The 15,965-nt window shown below is 59.2% G+C and overlaps 1 protein-coding gene across 1 annotated transcript in view; it reads right to left on the minus strand.

The window, feature by feature from the left end:
- Positions 1-15,965, minus strand: part of COL22A1 (collagen type XXII alpha 1 chain) — a 186,233-nt gene that overhangs the window by 84,090 nt on the left and 86,178 nt on the right. The window contains exons 22-25 of the mRNA XM_039846211.1: positions 11,747-11,800; positions 6,772-6,780; positions 2,577-2,621; positions 1,992-2,045 (exon numbers count right to left, since the gene is read on the minus strand). Coding sequence (XP_039702145.1) covers positions 1,992-2,045; positions 2,577-2,621; positions 6,772-6,780; positions 11,747-11,800 — 162 coding nt within the window. The remainder of the gene's footprint in view (positions 1-1,991; positions 2,046-2,576; positions 2,622-6,771; positions 6,781-11,746; positions 11,801-15,965) is intronic.

Consider the following 15,965-nt stretch of genomic DNA (forward strand, 5'->3'; position numbering starts at 1 on the left):
CCGGGCTCCCCGCCTTCCCCGCGGCTCCGCGGTCTCTGTGGGACTGCGCTCTCCCCTCACCCGCTCTGGACGAGGCCTGGGTTCCAGCACCCTGGACACACGTGGTGGCAGCAGGGGGCAGGACGGCCGCTGAACCTGGCCCCATTACTACCTCGTCTCCACAAGGCCCCTGGGAGGTGGAGCCACCCGGCCCCGGCCCCCCATCCTCTCCGCCAGCACGTTCTCCTTGCCCTCTGCCACCCTCCCTCACGACCGCCCTTCACAACTGCACACGTCAGCCTGCTGGTTTGGCATGAACCCAGTCCGCCCCTTCCTCCAGTGATGGCACTGACCAGCTCCGTGTCCCACTGTCCAGTCCCAGGTGCCTTCTTAGGACATGGCACCGGTGTCACTGCAGCTGTTTGCACGTGACGGGACACGAGCTGAGTGACTCGCTCTAGGTCCCACGGCCAGTAACGGGGACCCGCGGGTCGAAACGCAGGCGTCTCGGCTGCACCTCTGCTCCTTCCACTCCCCCAGAGTCACCTCTCTTCTGCTGTTCTGTGCCTGAAGCGACAGCCTCCCCGTGACAGACACAGGGAAATCCCATCCCCGCAAACGACAGCTCACACGCTACGGCTTCGGCAGATGTGAGTGCTCTTCCAAAGCTGGGATTTTTTTATAAACCCAGTAATTCTGTGCAGAGAGCCCCTGCCACCCATTTAGGACGCGTATCGCCCTGTGCCTCTGGCCTGGGCTGGTGGCCAGGGGAAGGAGCGTCCCCTCACCCCAGCAGGGGTCTGGGCGGCAAGGCCCAGAAGGGTGGGGGCGGGGCGCGTCTGGGGTCACGGTCAGGGCAGCCCACTTCTGATGGACAACGACACTAAAGCCAGGGCAGTGCTTCGGACCCTCGGGGCCATGACCCCCCGCGACCCAGAAACGCTCTGACTGCCTTCTCCCCTGTCCTCAACACCCGCACACCCTCTGAACGTTCACACTAACACAGTCTTTGTGACGAACCCAACAGATGGGATGAGACTAAGCTTCGGATCAGGCGTGCTTAAGCTTTCAGACTAAACGCTTGTTGGTAACACTGCGGGTGACCAGGGGTTCCGGGGTCAGTCCACCCGACGGGGTACATCACGACTCTCAGTTTCCGCCCGGAGCCCTTCAGGATCTGACTGCTCAGGCTGCCGCACGCCCGCTTCGCTGCCCTGTCTCCTGGGTGTCTCGATCTACAGCCACCGACGGATCCACAGTCCACTGACCAGGGGCACAACTGCTGTGTGCTATACAGTCAGACTCACCTGTCACCCCTTCTCCTGTGACTGGACCCCCCTCCGGTGCTCTGGGCTCCCTAGGTTCCCCCAGCCTTCCCCACCCGCTGGCCCCGCCAGAGACAACTAGTCCCTCCCAGTGGAACCGAGGCCTCCGTGAGGGCCACCGGCAGGTCTCTGATGGTCCGTCACGGCCACGTGGCCTCAGGCTCACAGAACACACCTACTATCCCGCCCCGAAGAGCGACAGGACACAGGACAAAAGGGCAGCTTCGCGCACTCACTGCGAGCGGACACACTGCTGAGCCCACCCTCGGGACCTAAAAGAAACAGGAGGCCCCCGAGCCCAGCACCCCCCACTTCAGGAGTGAGGAGACACGTCAGAGTGACACGGGAAGGCTCTGCCACGTCCCCACGCCCATCATTCCTGCCGCCCTCCGCCAGCATCCCTTACAAACAAGAAGTCACACTTGAAACAGCCAAGGACTTCAGAACGTGCCTTTGGGTGACGAGAGCAAGGGCGTGTGGGGACACATCCCAGGAAACAGCAGGTGCAGGGTACCACGGAAGGAAGAGGCCGTGCTGAGCATGGGGACGCCGGTCCCTGATGACACGGAGGGAAGGGCACGGAGTCCCCCGCTCTGGGGGGCAGCCCTGGCTGGAAGGGCCCGGCTGAGTGGACACAGAGCAATAAGTGACAGGGGAGAGAGGAGGGGCAGACGCCAGGACACTCACCGCCTGCCCGGGCGGCCCAGGCTTTCCGGGGAAGCCGATCTCTCCAGGCAAACCCTGCAAAGGGGGCATGCAGCCCTGTCAGTGTGACCTCCTCACAGGTCCCTCCTCCCACCGCCTTTCCAGGGCTTATCTAGGCTACGGTCGGGGCCACCGTCACACTCTTCCCTGGTGGGCCAGGGGGACCCCACCCTCTGGGGAACGACTGCCTGGCTCCCTGCCCCTGCCCCTCGGCCTAGGGCAGAACCTGCTCAGCTGCCCCTGAAGTGGGGGAGGCCTACCCTAGCCCTCTGGTGCCTCGGAGCAAACCGCGAACCCCTAAAAGGCGCTGGAACAGACAATCCCAGACTAACACGCCTCTTCCACGTGCCTAGAGCAGCCAAGCAACGTGCTATGTGACCCAGCGACACTTCTCATCTAAGGGGCTCGCGGGCCGGAGAGCGCAGAGGCCCGGGGTGGCTGCGGGTGCCGTCCTCGTTCATGCTCTGGCCTTGGACAAACAGCAAACAGGTGGCGGCACGAAGATGCTCCCACAGGCCATGCAGCGGCCCTCGAAGGGCCCAGCAAGAGGAGCGAAGCCAGACTTACCGGGGGGCCTCTGGGTCCAGGGGGTCCCGGCACGCCAGGTGGTCCCTGCAAGGGAAGCACAGAGCGGGTCACAAACACGCACGGAGCAGCCTCCTGGTGGCGCTGTCCTTCCGGAAAAGAGGGGAGGGGACAGTGACGGGTGGGGCTTCAGCTTTATTTGCGATGCCTTATTTTTTAAGCAAGAACAAAAGAGAAAAGATCCGAAGGCAATTGACAAAATGTTAACATGTATCACATTTGCGTGACGGGAACATAACTGTTACGCTGTCTATTCTGCTGTGTCTTTAACTACCTGAGCCTCTAAAACGGATACACGTTTGTGTGTGTGTGTGTGCACGTGTGTGTGTCAGCAGGTTAGCCCATCTCTCAAAGGTCTTCTGGAACAGCAGCGCCCAAACATTAGTCACATTAGTCGAGGCGAAGGACCTCGCTCCTCCCCCGCTCCGCCCGTGGCCAGGGAAGACCACCTCTGTACCTCCAGCCCCGTCTGCTCCGCTTTCTCCCCAGATACGACTCCCTCCCTCCCTCTCTCGCCTCCTCCGTTCTCAGACGTCTCCACCTCTGAAATTGTCCCCAGTTCCCCAGAAGGCACGGACCCACCCTCCCCCATGCTCAAGGCCAGTGGGATTATGGTCCTCTGCATCTCAGCCAGCGACAACCCCAGGGCTCCACATGTGGAGAGCCGGCTGGCTCTCCATAACTGAGCAGAAAGCTGTGCACGCAGACACCACCACCACCATGGCGCCACTAGAGGGCGACAGACTCTAGGAAATGCCAGAGGCTGCCCGTGTGCAGACAGTTCCCTTTTCTCCCTCCGGGGCCCCTGGGAGTCGACGATCGACACAGAAGGGGGCTGTTCGCTGAACGTGACTTCTTGGTGGGATCTGGACCCCGCTTTCTCTGCAGCTCGCTCAGTCCTGGTGGGTCTGTGGGGGTCCCCATCTACCTTTGTTGGGAGATACCTGCTTGGAGCTAGAGCACTGAGGAGCCAGGCAGAGCTGGACGGTGGCCTGGGCTGGTCCCCCACAATGTGAGGACGGGGGAACGGCACCACAGAAGCCTTGGCCTCGCCTCTGCTGTCACTCAGCCGTCCCCTCCCCCATGCTGCTCCCACTTAGCTCTGTTCACCCCTCGTGGCAAAGCAACAGCCACGCCGGTGACACAGGACCTGCCCTTACAGGTGAGTCTGGGAGATCTGCTTTTACTCCAAGGTGACCTCAGAGGTGCTCACGGCACCCTCAAACCCAGAGCTCACCCGAGGCCCCTGCCCACCCCGGGCAGCACGCTCCTCGCCAGCAATTTGGGTGCAGTTCCTCATCCTCCCTCCTTACATTTCCGGGATGCCCGTGGCCCCTGAGTGTCTTGCGCTGTTACAAAGTGGTTGTTCCCGGGAGCTGGCCCCCTGGCCAGCTCATCCCCTTGACCTTGCCTCCCCGTCCTCCTTCTTGTCTTGCAAACACCCCTGCAGGCGGCTGCTGCTGTTTGCTTGTTCCAGGAGACAGACACAAGTCCTCACCTACCGGAAATGAAACTTCCCTATCTGACAATAATGGAAACTGAGGCCCAGACAGTGTCAGGGCCCCTCCTGAGGTCACACAGCCATCATGTCCAGTGTATCCTGGACAGCCGGGCTCCTGCAGAATCACCTGGAGAGCGCGTAGTAAATACAGGCACACAGGCCCCTTGTTTGGTCTCTGAGATACAGGTTTGGGATAAGTCCGAGGGGTCGGTGACTTAGGAAACACTCCCCAGGTAATTCTGGAGGGCCGCCTGGTCTGAGACTCGCCCGCCTTGACCATCTCCGTGCTCCGGCCTAACTGCCATCAGTGCAGCTAATACGACAAACACAGGATTCAAGGGACCCACGAAAGAAGCAGAAAACAGACGCAGAAGGTGAGGAGAGCAGCCCCCCCGTTCAGCGTCCACTCTGCACGTCAGTTCACGCTGACCCCGTGAGGGGGTCCCGCCCATTTCACAGACAAAGAACTGGAACTTGGAGGAAAATGAACCGATACTAGACAAAGCTGGCGTGCACGTGCAGTGTCCCTGATCCCCCACCTTCCCCACCTACCCTACGACTCCACCCTGCGAAGCGTCTGCACAGATGGGGACACGGGACTCACCCACTCCTGCCGCAGCCCCCTCCCCTTGAACAGCGCTTTCCTAGAAGGCCATGTGTGTATTAAGTGGGACGAGACCCTGGGGCTCCACGGGGGCTGGAAGATGTCAGGGTCCCCCTCCAGGGCCCGCAGCACCTGGCTGGTTGCTATGCTCACAGTCAGGGGCTAATAACTATCCTCCGGTCTGCGGCTGCAGGCTCAGTGGGGAGAGCACAATCCCACGGGGCAATTAGACCTAAGTGCAGCGCCCACTTACGACCAGCGGGAGAAGCTGGGAGCACGCGGCACCAGCTTTTCAGGAGTCTGGAAACTGCTTCCGGTGGGGGCCACACAAAGGGGACAAGCCAGTGGCCTCCAGCCTCCTTTCCAATGCAAAGCCAAGTAAGGAACCCATGGAGGGGGACAGCAGTCAGGACGCGACTGCCCTCCGGTGCTCTCTGGACCCTGACAGCCACGCAGAGACACATGGCGGTGACAGAAGCTCTGCCTGAAGTGGCCGCTTGGCCTCGCAAGGTTCTGACGGTCACTTCCCGGAAGGCTGTGACCAGCCTCCTCCAGGTGACCAGACACCTCGTGCAGAGTAGGCCTCGTTCTGGTGACGCGCGATGCTTCTGGCACGGCCTCGGGCGGCTGTGGGACAGGAGCAGTGCCTGAGGGGACCAGGACACCCCGGAAAGCTCAAGCTGCTGACACTTCCCAGAGGTAACTGGGAAATCTACATTTTCAGGCATATTCTTCCATTTAAAAAAATCCAACTTGGCAACTATTTTGAGAATTAAACAACACAACAAAAAACAGCTGCGCAACCACATAAAGCGTATCTGTGGACAATTAAGGTGTTCGGGTTTGCAGTCTATGACGGTCTCAATCTCTAAGGTGGACGAACTGCCAACAGGTGTCACCCTCAGAGGGTGACAACTGGAGAGGCACAGGGTCTGGGCATGCCGCATGTTGACCCTGGATGGAGGAGAACGCGCTGACAACGGGGCCCACACGGGCCATGTCAAGGTCCCCAGTGACTCCCAGCGAGGCCCAGACGGGCATCGTGAGTCTCGTCTCCAAAGTTCAGCTGTGCACGGTGTTCCCCGGGCCACGGGCGTGCCTGCCTGATGGGGTCGGAGCACTCTGCCCTGCTTTCCACGGAAAGGAGCTGCGGGAGAAGCCTTGTGCACTGCACCCCAACTGTCCCGGCTACACGGCCACCTCCGTCCTGTCCCAGCCTGTGTGTGAGAACGCTCCAGTCCCCAAGGAGGCCTCAGGAGATCAGGCTGAGGCACACGTCTCATCTGTCACAGACGTGCAGCATGTTCATGAGTGAGAAGCGAAGGTGAGTCGGGAAGCGCAGGAGCCTCGGATGGAAAACAAGGTGTCAGGATATGACAGGGTATTGGTGGCCCCACAGAGGCCTTCATGGGGAGTGGGGACAATGAGCAGACGTGGCCTTCGGTCCTTACAGCAAAGGCCCCTGCAATGTCTCGGGGTCCCTGGAGACGTGACTCCCGGAGACCCAGGACGTGAGAGACGGAGACCCCTCCTCCAGACGATGCTCACTGGCACCTCCTGGGTCCCACTGGGACCTCCAGGGCCCTGCCCACCCCTCCAGGAGGCTGCAGTCTAGCAGGATAAATAAAACCCTCAGTGCCCGCTGGGTAAAGCAGGGCACGGTGTCAGAGGCGGGGCTAAATCCCAGGCTGGGTTCTGGGTGGGGACCACATCGGGACGAGCCCACCTGGAGAAGATGGGGACACCAGTGGTCCCTCGGGGAATGCTCGGTTGGGTGGGTGTGCGGCTCCCAGGCGAGCTGCGGGGTCTGTGCTGGGGGCTGAGGTCTGCGCGTCACAACCCATGGAGGACGCCCAGCCGGGGCCCCGCGCGAGCCCATGAGACAGGCCCGTGGGAGCCCTCGCATCCTGCCCTGGCCTATTTCTGGAGCGGGGGTACAGCTGGGACAGACGGCAAAGCCGACCCAGACACGACAGCCGGAGCGCAGGGGAAGCCTCTCCAGGCGTCTGCTCCCAGGTGCCTGGAGGACGCATGCTGTGAAGGAAGGACGATCGCCTGGCAGACAGGTGGACTGGAGGGGGCTGAGGAAGGGCCTCCTCCCTCGGGAAGCCGTGGGGCGTCCCTGCCCGGAAGGGGGCTGTTCCAGGGGCGCGTGGAGAGGAAGCAGACTTGGATGAGCCCCAGGGACGTGCGAGGCCGTGGGGAGGCCGAGCCTGACAGCAGGGACGACCTCTGAAAGGTTCTGGTGTGACGGGAACAGAGAAGTCAGGCGGGAGCTGGAAGGGACAGAGGGCCGAGTGAGTTATTATTTTTAAGGTGTGTCGCGTGCGTAGGCTGGGGGTGACCCTCTGCAAAGGGTGCCTAAGGCTCGCGAAGTCCTTCAGAAGGAAGGAAGGGCCGAAGCCAAAACCCAGCGGAGGAATCGGCTACGAAAGAGCAGCCCTTCTCCCGGTGGGGCCAGAGAAAGGGCGGCGAGGCTGGCACAAAGGCAGGTGGCAGGAGACTCGGGCAGCGGGGGCAGGCGGGGTGGACGAGTTTCTCCTGCGCTCCCTCCACGCCCTCTGCACAGGACGGGGCGGCCCGCAGCTGTGCAGAGCGTGTGGGGGAGTTCAACACAGACGAGCTCGAGTGAGCAGCCCGTCTGAGAACGGGGAGGTGCGTGACTGCCCCTCAGTGCTGGCTCTGCACTTGCGACTGCTCTGTGGCCATGAGGTGCAGTAGAGTCAGCGGGTGACATGGCCCCCCGACTACACGCCGTGCCTCCTTGGGCCCCACGGCAGGCCTGTCTCCCAGTAACGGCGGCATTAGAGCGTATACAGAGAGGGGTCCCGAGCTTAGGGACCATCAGACACAACCCCCTTATTGCACAGGGGACAAAGCCGAGACCACGGTGGAACGAGGCATGGGCAGGACACATGCCCGAGGTGGCTGGTGACGTGAACGGGCTTCCCCAGATTCCCTGTCCACTTCTTTCTACAGGAAACCAAACCGTCTCGGTGACCTGCTCCCCAAACTCTGAACAACGTACAAGGCGGACGGTTTAACAACTCCGCCCAGGACTGGGAGCGCGAAGCCTGGCCTCCTGCGGGGTTCGGTTCATTTCCTGCAGGCACCACGGCTGACGGAGCATTATCAAATCCCGGCCCAGCCCAGGCCGGGCCCACAGCACGCCCTCCAGACACCGGTGCCGAGTCATGAAGTGCCACTTCCAAGAAGACCAGTCACTTCATTTCTTCAGGGAGCTAAGGTAGCAGCTTATGCCTTTGATCTTCACAGGGTTTCTGACCGAGGACAAAATTCCCTGTCTGCTATTTCAGCATTTGAATCACAGATGACAAATCAGAAGGTTACCTCAGACTAAAACGATGTGACTGTTAAAAACTGCATTAGTAGGAATGAAGGCACAGACGGGACGATGCGGCTTTGGTTTAAGGTGGCCTGGGTCAAGTGCCGGGTCACCTCATACCACCGAAGGGACTGGGGCGACGGGCGCCACCTCTCAGCGCCTCGGTCTCCCCAGCTACCATGAAAGGCGGGGGCCCCTGAATTAGTGAAGGGGTGCAAACTAGCCCCCCACACGGGCAGCTTCCACAAGTGTGACTTCACTCTCCCCTCTTTGTGTCATTAATAAACATCTCTAAATAACCAATTACTCTAATCATTGAGTGACGAATTAGTCAATAGATCTAAACGTTAGCAACAAAATAATGACTGTTTTATTACTAATGAAAACAGCTAAGTAATGACTTTACTTATTAATTACCCCGTCTAATTATTAATGAAATGATATTTGATCCAATTCGTCAGTAACCAAACAGCTCTTTACTGTGATTAGTAATTACAATGATGCGTGAATAACTCATCAAAATAATCATCATTAATAAATGCATGGCAAATATTTATTCCTAATAGCCACCTCGTTCCCGTCGGTGTAGATTTAGAAAGTCACGTAGAATGTGAAGATGCAGGAAATGATCTGCATAGACAGACACAGCGGTCACCTTCCCTGTATAGCTCCCTACCGTGTTTTGGGGGAAGCTGTTTATAATCTGCGAGCCCTCCCCTCAGACTGTGGCTCCCGGGGCAGAACCATAATGGCCTGCCCCTCAGCCAGCTTCTACAAAGAGGTCCAGGCCTAAAAGCCCACCCAGCCTTCTGGGCCAGCCCCTCACCTGGCTGCGTTCCCACCAACGTAAGTGACTTCTGTCCATCCAAACACAGCATCCGGCAGCACTGCCTGATGCAAACACTCGACCAACTGGACACAGACTTCCATTTTCCCTAAAAGGCTGCCAGGACACAGGAGCCACCTCCTACGACGTCACACATGTACACATTTATCCTAAAACATTCTGGCAGGTGAAATTTTTCATCTTCAAAAAGAGGCACACGAAGCAGCCCATAGGATGCCAGCTGCCCTGGGGCTTCTTACACTCGGAGGCTGCGGTGCTGACTCGTCAGTTACGGCCGAAACCAATTAAATCCCGAGCTCAGTCTCTACATTTAAAATGGGATAAGCGTTCGTTTTTCTCAGAATAGTCACGATCACACGTGAACGCTCAAGGGAGCGTCTGATGATAACAGAAACAAACGCTGTGTCTCCCTCCCTGCTCTCGTCAGGGCACAAGGCGCTGTGACTTATTCTGCCAGTACAGTTGACCTTGACTCTCCCATCAGCGTGGGGACGACCCTCTGGGCCCCGAGAGGCCGCGGACCCCTCTCCCAGAACTCAGCTCTCCCTGCTTCTCCCCCAGGCACGGGTGGGGGCCGCCTGGATGCCACGTCCCGGGGCTGAGGCTGGCACATGGCGGGCACTTAACATTTGCCGAATCGACGATTCGCTGACTCATTGAACAAATGCGCCAACACGTGGAAGGCGAGCAGAAGGCTGTGCCTGCTCAGGGAAGGGGGGTGTGCGGGCGTGTCGGGAAGGGTGCGTTTGAGAAGGGCAGAGAGCCACATCACAGCGCTGCCTCGAACGCACCTCTGTGCCCGTCGGGTAGGGAGCCGACCCAGGGTGCCGGGCAGGACATACGATAAACCGTGTATCACCTGGTTCGGAACCACTGAGTCCCCGAACGTGTCGGGGTGCCCTATTTCTGGCCAGATCCCCGCCATTGCAAGCCTGAGCATATACTGATATTTACAGCATCCAGCTCAGTGTCTGGCATTCGGTGAAGATTCGCTGAATGAAAATGACTTCAACATTTTAAATGAAAAAAGGAATTGTATTTTCCAAGGTAGCAAACAAAGAGTTCTGGGGGAAAAACGCAGAACAGAACAAAACTGTAGCCTAAGGTGATTTGACGGAGCTGCTGGTAAAGTTTAAAAAAAAACAAAACCCACAAGCTTAGCTTGCTGGAAAGCAAAGTAATAAGACAAATGCAAAACACATTCTATTTTTCACTACTGTCATCAAAATGCCTTGGTGAACGTGGACTGTTCAGAGGGCCGTGCCTCATGACTGGTGTTCTGTCCCCTCGCTCCACGCGCCCTCCTGACCCCACTGTGCGCCAGGCACACACGCACGCACGCCGTAGGCAGCGGCGGCGGGAGCCGGTTTGGAAGCACAGCTCGCAATGTCTCCGGGGTGGGCCGGACAGCGAGGCTGCCAGCACGCGATCTGGGCGTGGCGATGGAGGTGTCCAGGGGCAGGTGGGCACTAAAGCCGGTGGCCTGGCTGCGGCTCAGGGGGAGCCAGACTGGAGTGCCCACCTGCTTGCTGTCACTCCCTGGAGAACAGGGACGGCCACCCCGCCTGTGCTCCGTGCTGGGGACCTCATCGCCTGGCCCCACCTGCTCTTTCTCCGACCTGCACTACTGCCCAGTCCTCATTTTTATTATCGTTTTAAACAAATGATGAGATGGGAGTTCGGAAGGTTAAGTATCAAGGTCAAAGTGCCCCAGCCTGCGGGTAGAGGCGGGGCAGGGCTGTGCACTGCTCCCCTCACCCATGTCGCTGCCCCAGGAACCCACTGGTCCCCAGAAGGCGAGGGCAAGGTTTGGGGTGAGCTGCAACGCAGGAGGAGGGGAGAATGACGGGAAGTCTGACTGCCAGGCCCCCACTAAGGTGGGGGCTCACGGACACAGCACTCACTCATTAGGGGAACCGAGAGGTTAGGGCCAAGGTCACCCCGGGAGTGAGGGTGGTGTCTGATTAGCAGCTGGTGGTCTAGCCCTGGGCGAGTCTCTGCACCTGGGGGTCTCCCCCTTCATCTGTGAAATGGGGTCAATGACCCTGAGCCTGCCCATGTGGCAGGGTGGCTGTGGGGGCCCACAGGGACCACCAGTGACATCACATGGGGGAGTGTGGGCTGGGCACAGCGTGGGGCCAGAGGAAGTTACTCCAGCATCAGCGCTGAGTCCTGAAGGATGGGGTGGCGGGAAGGAGGGTGGGCACGCAGGAAGCGAGGCAGCGCCTGTCCAGCACAGAGGCCTCTGAGATGGGGGCACGAACCCCACCACTTACGAAACAGGTAAACTGAGGCCTGGAGAGGGAAGGGGCTCGGCCAGCGTCGCGGTGTGTCGGGAGTCAGACTGACCAAGTGCGGGACGGCCCTTTTGATCGTTCTGCCCCTTTGGCCAAGACCCTTCCGACTCTGAGCTCCTGTCCAGCCTCCCTGCTTGGTGCTGTGAACTCCAGCCACAGCACAGGCCTGTCCACTCCTGTGTCCGACTCCAGCCACGTGTCCCTGCAAAGCTGCGCCCAGGCCAGGAACACCCTCCTCCCCGCCTCTGCCTGGCGGCTGTCCATCCATGGGCACCTGTCCTGGAGTCCCCTCCCCGTGCCGCCACTGTGCCCCTTTCTCGTCACACTGGCCATCACCTGTCTGCCCTCCTCTGGCCGTGTCTGCCTCCAGGAGCGCCGACAACGGCCACCCCCAGCACACGAGCGGGGAGACGGAGGGAGGACGGAGGACGCCCTGAGCACTCTGATGCTTCGATGCGGTGGCCATCTGGGACCCCAACCAACCTGGGAAGTGCCTGTGACCCCTCCTTCCGCAGAGAAAGCAGCGTTGCTACAGGGAAGCTGAAGGCAGCGCTTACCTGCGGCCCGGGCGACCCAGCAACTCCAGCGGCGCCGGCTTCGCCTTTCTTCCCCTGAGGGCACAGAAGGAGCACGGTGAGCAGGCGGCAGCACCCGGGGCGCCCAAACGCACGTCCCCGTGGAAATCCCGGTCCTCGTCTCTCACCGCGGTGAACGCACTGTCCCCCGGGATGCCCGACGGGAGCAGTATGGGACTGGGGGGGAAGGGCAAGCTTTGGGGTCGCGGAGGTTCAACTGTGGATCCTGTTACTACATGATTTTGGTCACATGTGACCCCAAATTCAAAAGGACCAGAAAAGCACGCCTGAGAAAAATCTTCACGTCCTGTCCTCAGCCACTCCGCCCCTTTCCAGAGGCATTTTATGTGTAGGCAGCATATAGGGAATGTTATTTGTGTGCGTGTACACACACACACTCATTATTCGCACATACACACGCAAAGACGACAGCACATCAAAGACGCGACGTAATAATAATACGCATCGCGGCGCAAATAATACGCAATACCATTCTGCACACACACACGACGCAGCACTACACGCAATGTCACGCCGCAATACACACTCGATTCTCTGCCTCTTTCCGTTTTTTCTTTACGAACTGTGGCTTGTCATTCAGTCCATCAACAGCTTTTCCTTCTGCTCGCATGACGATTCGCCCTGGACGCGCCCCGCATGGGTGTGGGGGGAGCTGCTACGCTCTCTTCCCTGGCCGCGGAGTTTCCACCACAAAGATGAGCCACGAGGCATTTCGACAGCGCCTACTCCTGGACAGCACGGTCGCTGGGGCCGCTCTGACCGGCTGTTAGAGCCCCTTCCGTAGGCGCAGTCCCGACCCGGGGTCGTAGGGCTGGGCTGGGTGCGGGGGAAAGGTCCCTGGAGGAGCTTCGGGTCCCACACACACAACAGGCTCACCAGCCTCGTCAGTGAGAGAGACGGTCTGCCGCTTTTTCCTCCGTATTCGCCCAAACGCACAGCTCTGCCCTGTGCCAGGCCCTGGGGACACCGAGGGCTGGGCCATGGCCTCTGCCCGTAAGGGACTCGATTTCCAAGAAAGGCAGACATGAGCGGATCAAGTACAACACACTGAAACCCACAGGACGGAAGCCCGTGCCCGGGGCTCCAGGACTCTGGGGCCTGCCCGCAGGTCTCGAGAGGACTTCCCAGAGGAGGCGGCACCAAGGCAGTGTAGGAATAAGGAACGAAAGCTTCCCCGTGGGACACACAGGGAGCAGGGAACAGAGCAGGCAAGTGCCCAGAGGCAGACGGGGGTGGGACGCTGGCAGGCCCCTGTGCGACCCAGGGTGGAAGGCTACAGGCCTGGGAGGGGGCGGCGCGTGAGGTCAGCAGGGACTCACGGAGGGCGCCAGAGCCCGCACCATGGGGAGCCGCCACCCAAGAGCCCAAGGATTTTGAGTGGCCCCGTCTGCGTGGGCTCCGCAGCACAGGGAAGGGTGCGGTGAAGTGGGAGGCCACGCAGACCAGCCCTCAATGGTCACATGACCAAACCACATGCTGGGCCCCCCAAACTGTCACCCTCCTTCACACTGGCCCATGCGCGTCACTGCACCCCCACAAAGCAGCCAGAATTATATTCTTAAAACCTCAATCAGGTCAAGTCGCCTCTGCTAAACGCTGCCATGCTGCTGGACTCAGAGCAAAAGCCATGGCCTCACGCCTTCTGTCCAGGCTGCGGCCCCGCTGCCTGCTCGGCTCATTTCCCTCCACTGCGTCCCTTCCTCCAGCCACGCTGGGGTCCCTCCTCCACCTTGAACATGACAGCACTCTCTGTCACCGTGTCCCTCCCAGACATCCCACTGCTGCGTGTATTTGTTTATGGCCTGTCTGCCCCTGCTGGGGTGCGAGCCTCCTGAAAAGAGGGGCTGGCCCTGCTTTTGTTCAGAGTGTACCCCTGGGCCCAGAACAGTGCCTGCCACCGGGTGGGCACTCAGCACACCTGTGTGGGCTGAGTAAATAAATGGTCCCTTAGAGACCCATGTGTCCCCAAGCCGTGAGACGCAGTGGGAACAGCGGGAGGTGAGAGGAGCCATGGCAGGGAGAGAAGACATAGCTTGGTGGTCTACTGAGCTGCAGAGAGAGAGCTGACCCGATTTAGAACCCTCTGGATCCATGCCCGCCGACCTGAGGACACAGCCTGCAAGGTCGGTGAGGTCCAGGGCAGAAGGAGTTTCTTGCGTCATCGGATAAAATTCAAAATGGGACCACAGACACCTTCAGAAGTGAGCCCAGCCCTGAAGGCGGTCTGCTTCTGCGTCCATCCGATCCTGCCTGACAAATGCCAGGTCGGGGAGCTGACCGCAAGAGGACTGAGCTCCCAACCCCACGCCTCAGGGGACGGAAGCCAGACAGCTCCGAATGTCTAGAATGTCTATCTAGACAGACGCCCCTCCACTTGCTTCCGGGTTATTCCACAGAGAGTCACCGGTTAACTAGATGACTAAAGCATTTCCCCTCAAGTCACTGGAATGGCTGCTAAGTCGTCGTCGGAATTCAGAAGCCACGCCAGCGAGGCAACTCTGTTCAGAGGGAAGGCTAGTGGAGGGGCCGGAACTCCAAACGACGGGCAGGAAGGGTCCGAGGGAAGAGGGGAGGCAAAGGCCTGGGCCGTGACCGAGCGGAGTTGCTAAGGAGATGCCGCGTTCGGTGGGGGCGCATCGGTGACCCTGCCTCGCACGGTCCAGTCACCTCCCGCGGGTCGTATGGGGTCTCAGCAGCTCTCCACGTTCCTGCCCAGTTTGGAGATCTGACGTAATGGCGTCGTGAATGCTCCATGGATGCCTCCAATGGTAAGGAAGTCTGAAGAAGGCCTGGAGTCAGGAGGTGGCCCCACAGCAGGAAAGCCAAAAACACTGATCCAGAAAAGGAGAAACGAGGCAGGTCGGAGAGGTGCAGGGCGAGAGACGCCCCTAGACCAGCGAACATCCCAAGCGTCAGGTTTTCAGCAAGAAGGTGGCAGGAGCCCAGAGGAAGAAAAGCATCAGAAGATGTGATCACAGCAGTGTGACAGGCAGCCTCTCCCCAAGGCAGACTCCTTCACGGATCACCCGCGAGGGGGCCCACCCAGAGAGCATCAGGGCACCGCCTCTGCCAGCGCCGCACCTGCGCTCACACCTCCTGCACCCACGGCGTCCGGAGCTGCACCCAGCGCGGGCTTTCCTGCAGCCACAGCACGGAGCGGACCCTGCTCACGCGCCCAGCCCCTTCCCTCCACTTCTCTGGGCCAACTCGTGCTGGCAGGTGATTCTTCCTAAAGATGAGAGAAGCTCTGTCCGAGGGACCTTCCACCTCTAAAACAGCGGCAGGCTCCTGTGTCTAAAACACGTAACCTCTGAGCTGTTCCACTGGAAGCTGCCAGCTCTGTGGTTCTAACACGCCTTTCCAGTTCAGCGTCCAGTGTCCGTGCTCTCGTCCCCGAAGCAGCCGCTCAAGCAGGCTGCCCAGCTTGGCCCCAAAGCCCCTCCTCAGGACTTTCGGCCTCTGTGACTCTGCCCACACTGCTACCGCCATCTGTAACACCGTCGCTCCATCTCAACTTGTCAAAATCACATCTGGGTCCACTGCCACCTCTTCCAGGAAGCCCCAGCGATAAGGAAAAATAATAGCAAGATATGATAGAAACACGTTTGAGATATAAACTTCCCAGTGCTACCCAAGAGCTAATGAGCTAGAACTGGCCGGGGTGGGGTATGCAGCTCTCAGTGAGTCGTTATGAGCACGTGACCACTCGCAACAATCTAAGGAACCTGCCACGCGCCCCTTCCCTAACCCCTCCCTCTATGGTTCTGTAAGGAAAGCATTCTAGACTCGAAGGTCGATGTGGGGGAGGGGACAAGCTGCTTAATTTGCTGGGTCCTAAGTTTCCTCACGTGGAAAATTACAATCATTGTAATTATCTGAAAAGACAGCGGTAGGAGAAATAACAACATATTTTTAATTTTTATTTTTCAATTAGAGTTGATATCAAATAAGTCAATACTTGAGGAAGTGATATATAAAGCATAATCAAGCATCATGGCAAAGTAACAGATAATTATGAGAATGAGGAAGGTGATGGTGATAATGAAGAAATGGTAGCAGCAGGGTGCTACTACCTGGAGTCCCCACAGTGGGTGAGGGACCCTGTGTCGAACAGATCTGGTTTCTAAACTGCTACCTCCCAGCAGAGCCGTGGAGATGAAGTGAGATAATGCCCAGAGGG

The sequence above is a fragment of the Pteropus medius genome, unplaced genomic scaffold (assembly GCF_902729225.1).
Source record: "Pteropus medius unplaced genomic scaffold, Ma_sr-lr_union100, whole genome shotgun sequence".
In the NCBI taxonomy this organism is placed as follows: domain Eukaryota; kingdom Metazoa; phylum Chordata; class Mammalia; order Chiroptera; family Pteropodidae; genus Pteropus; species Pteropus medius.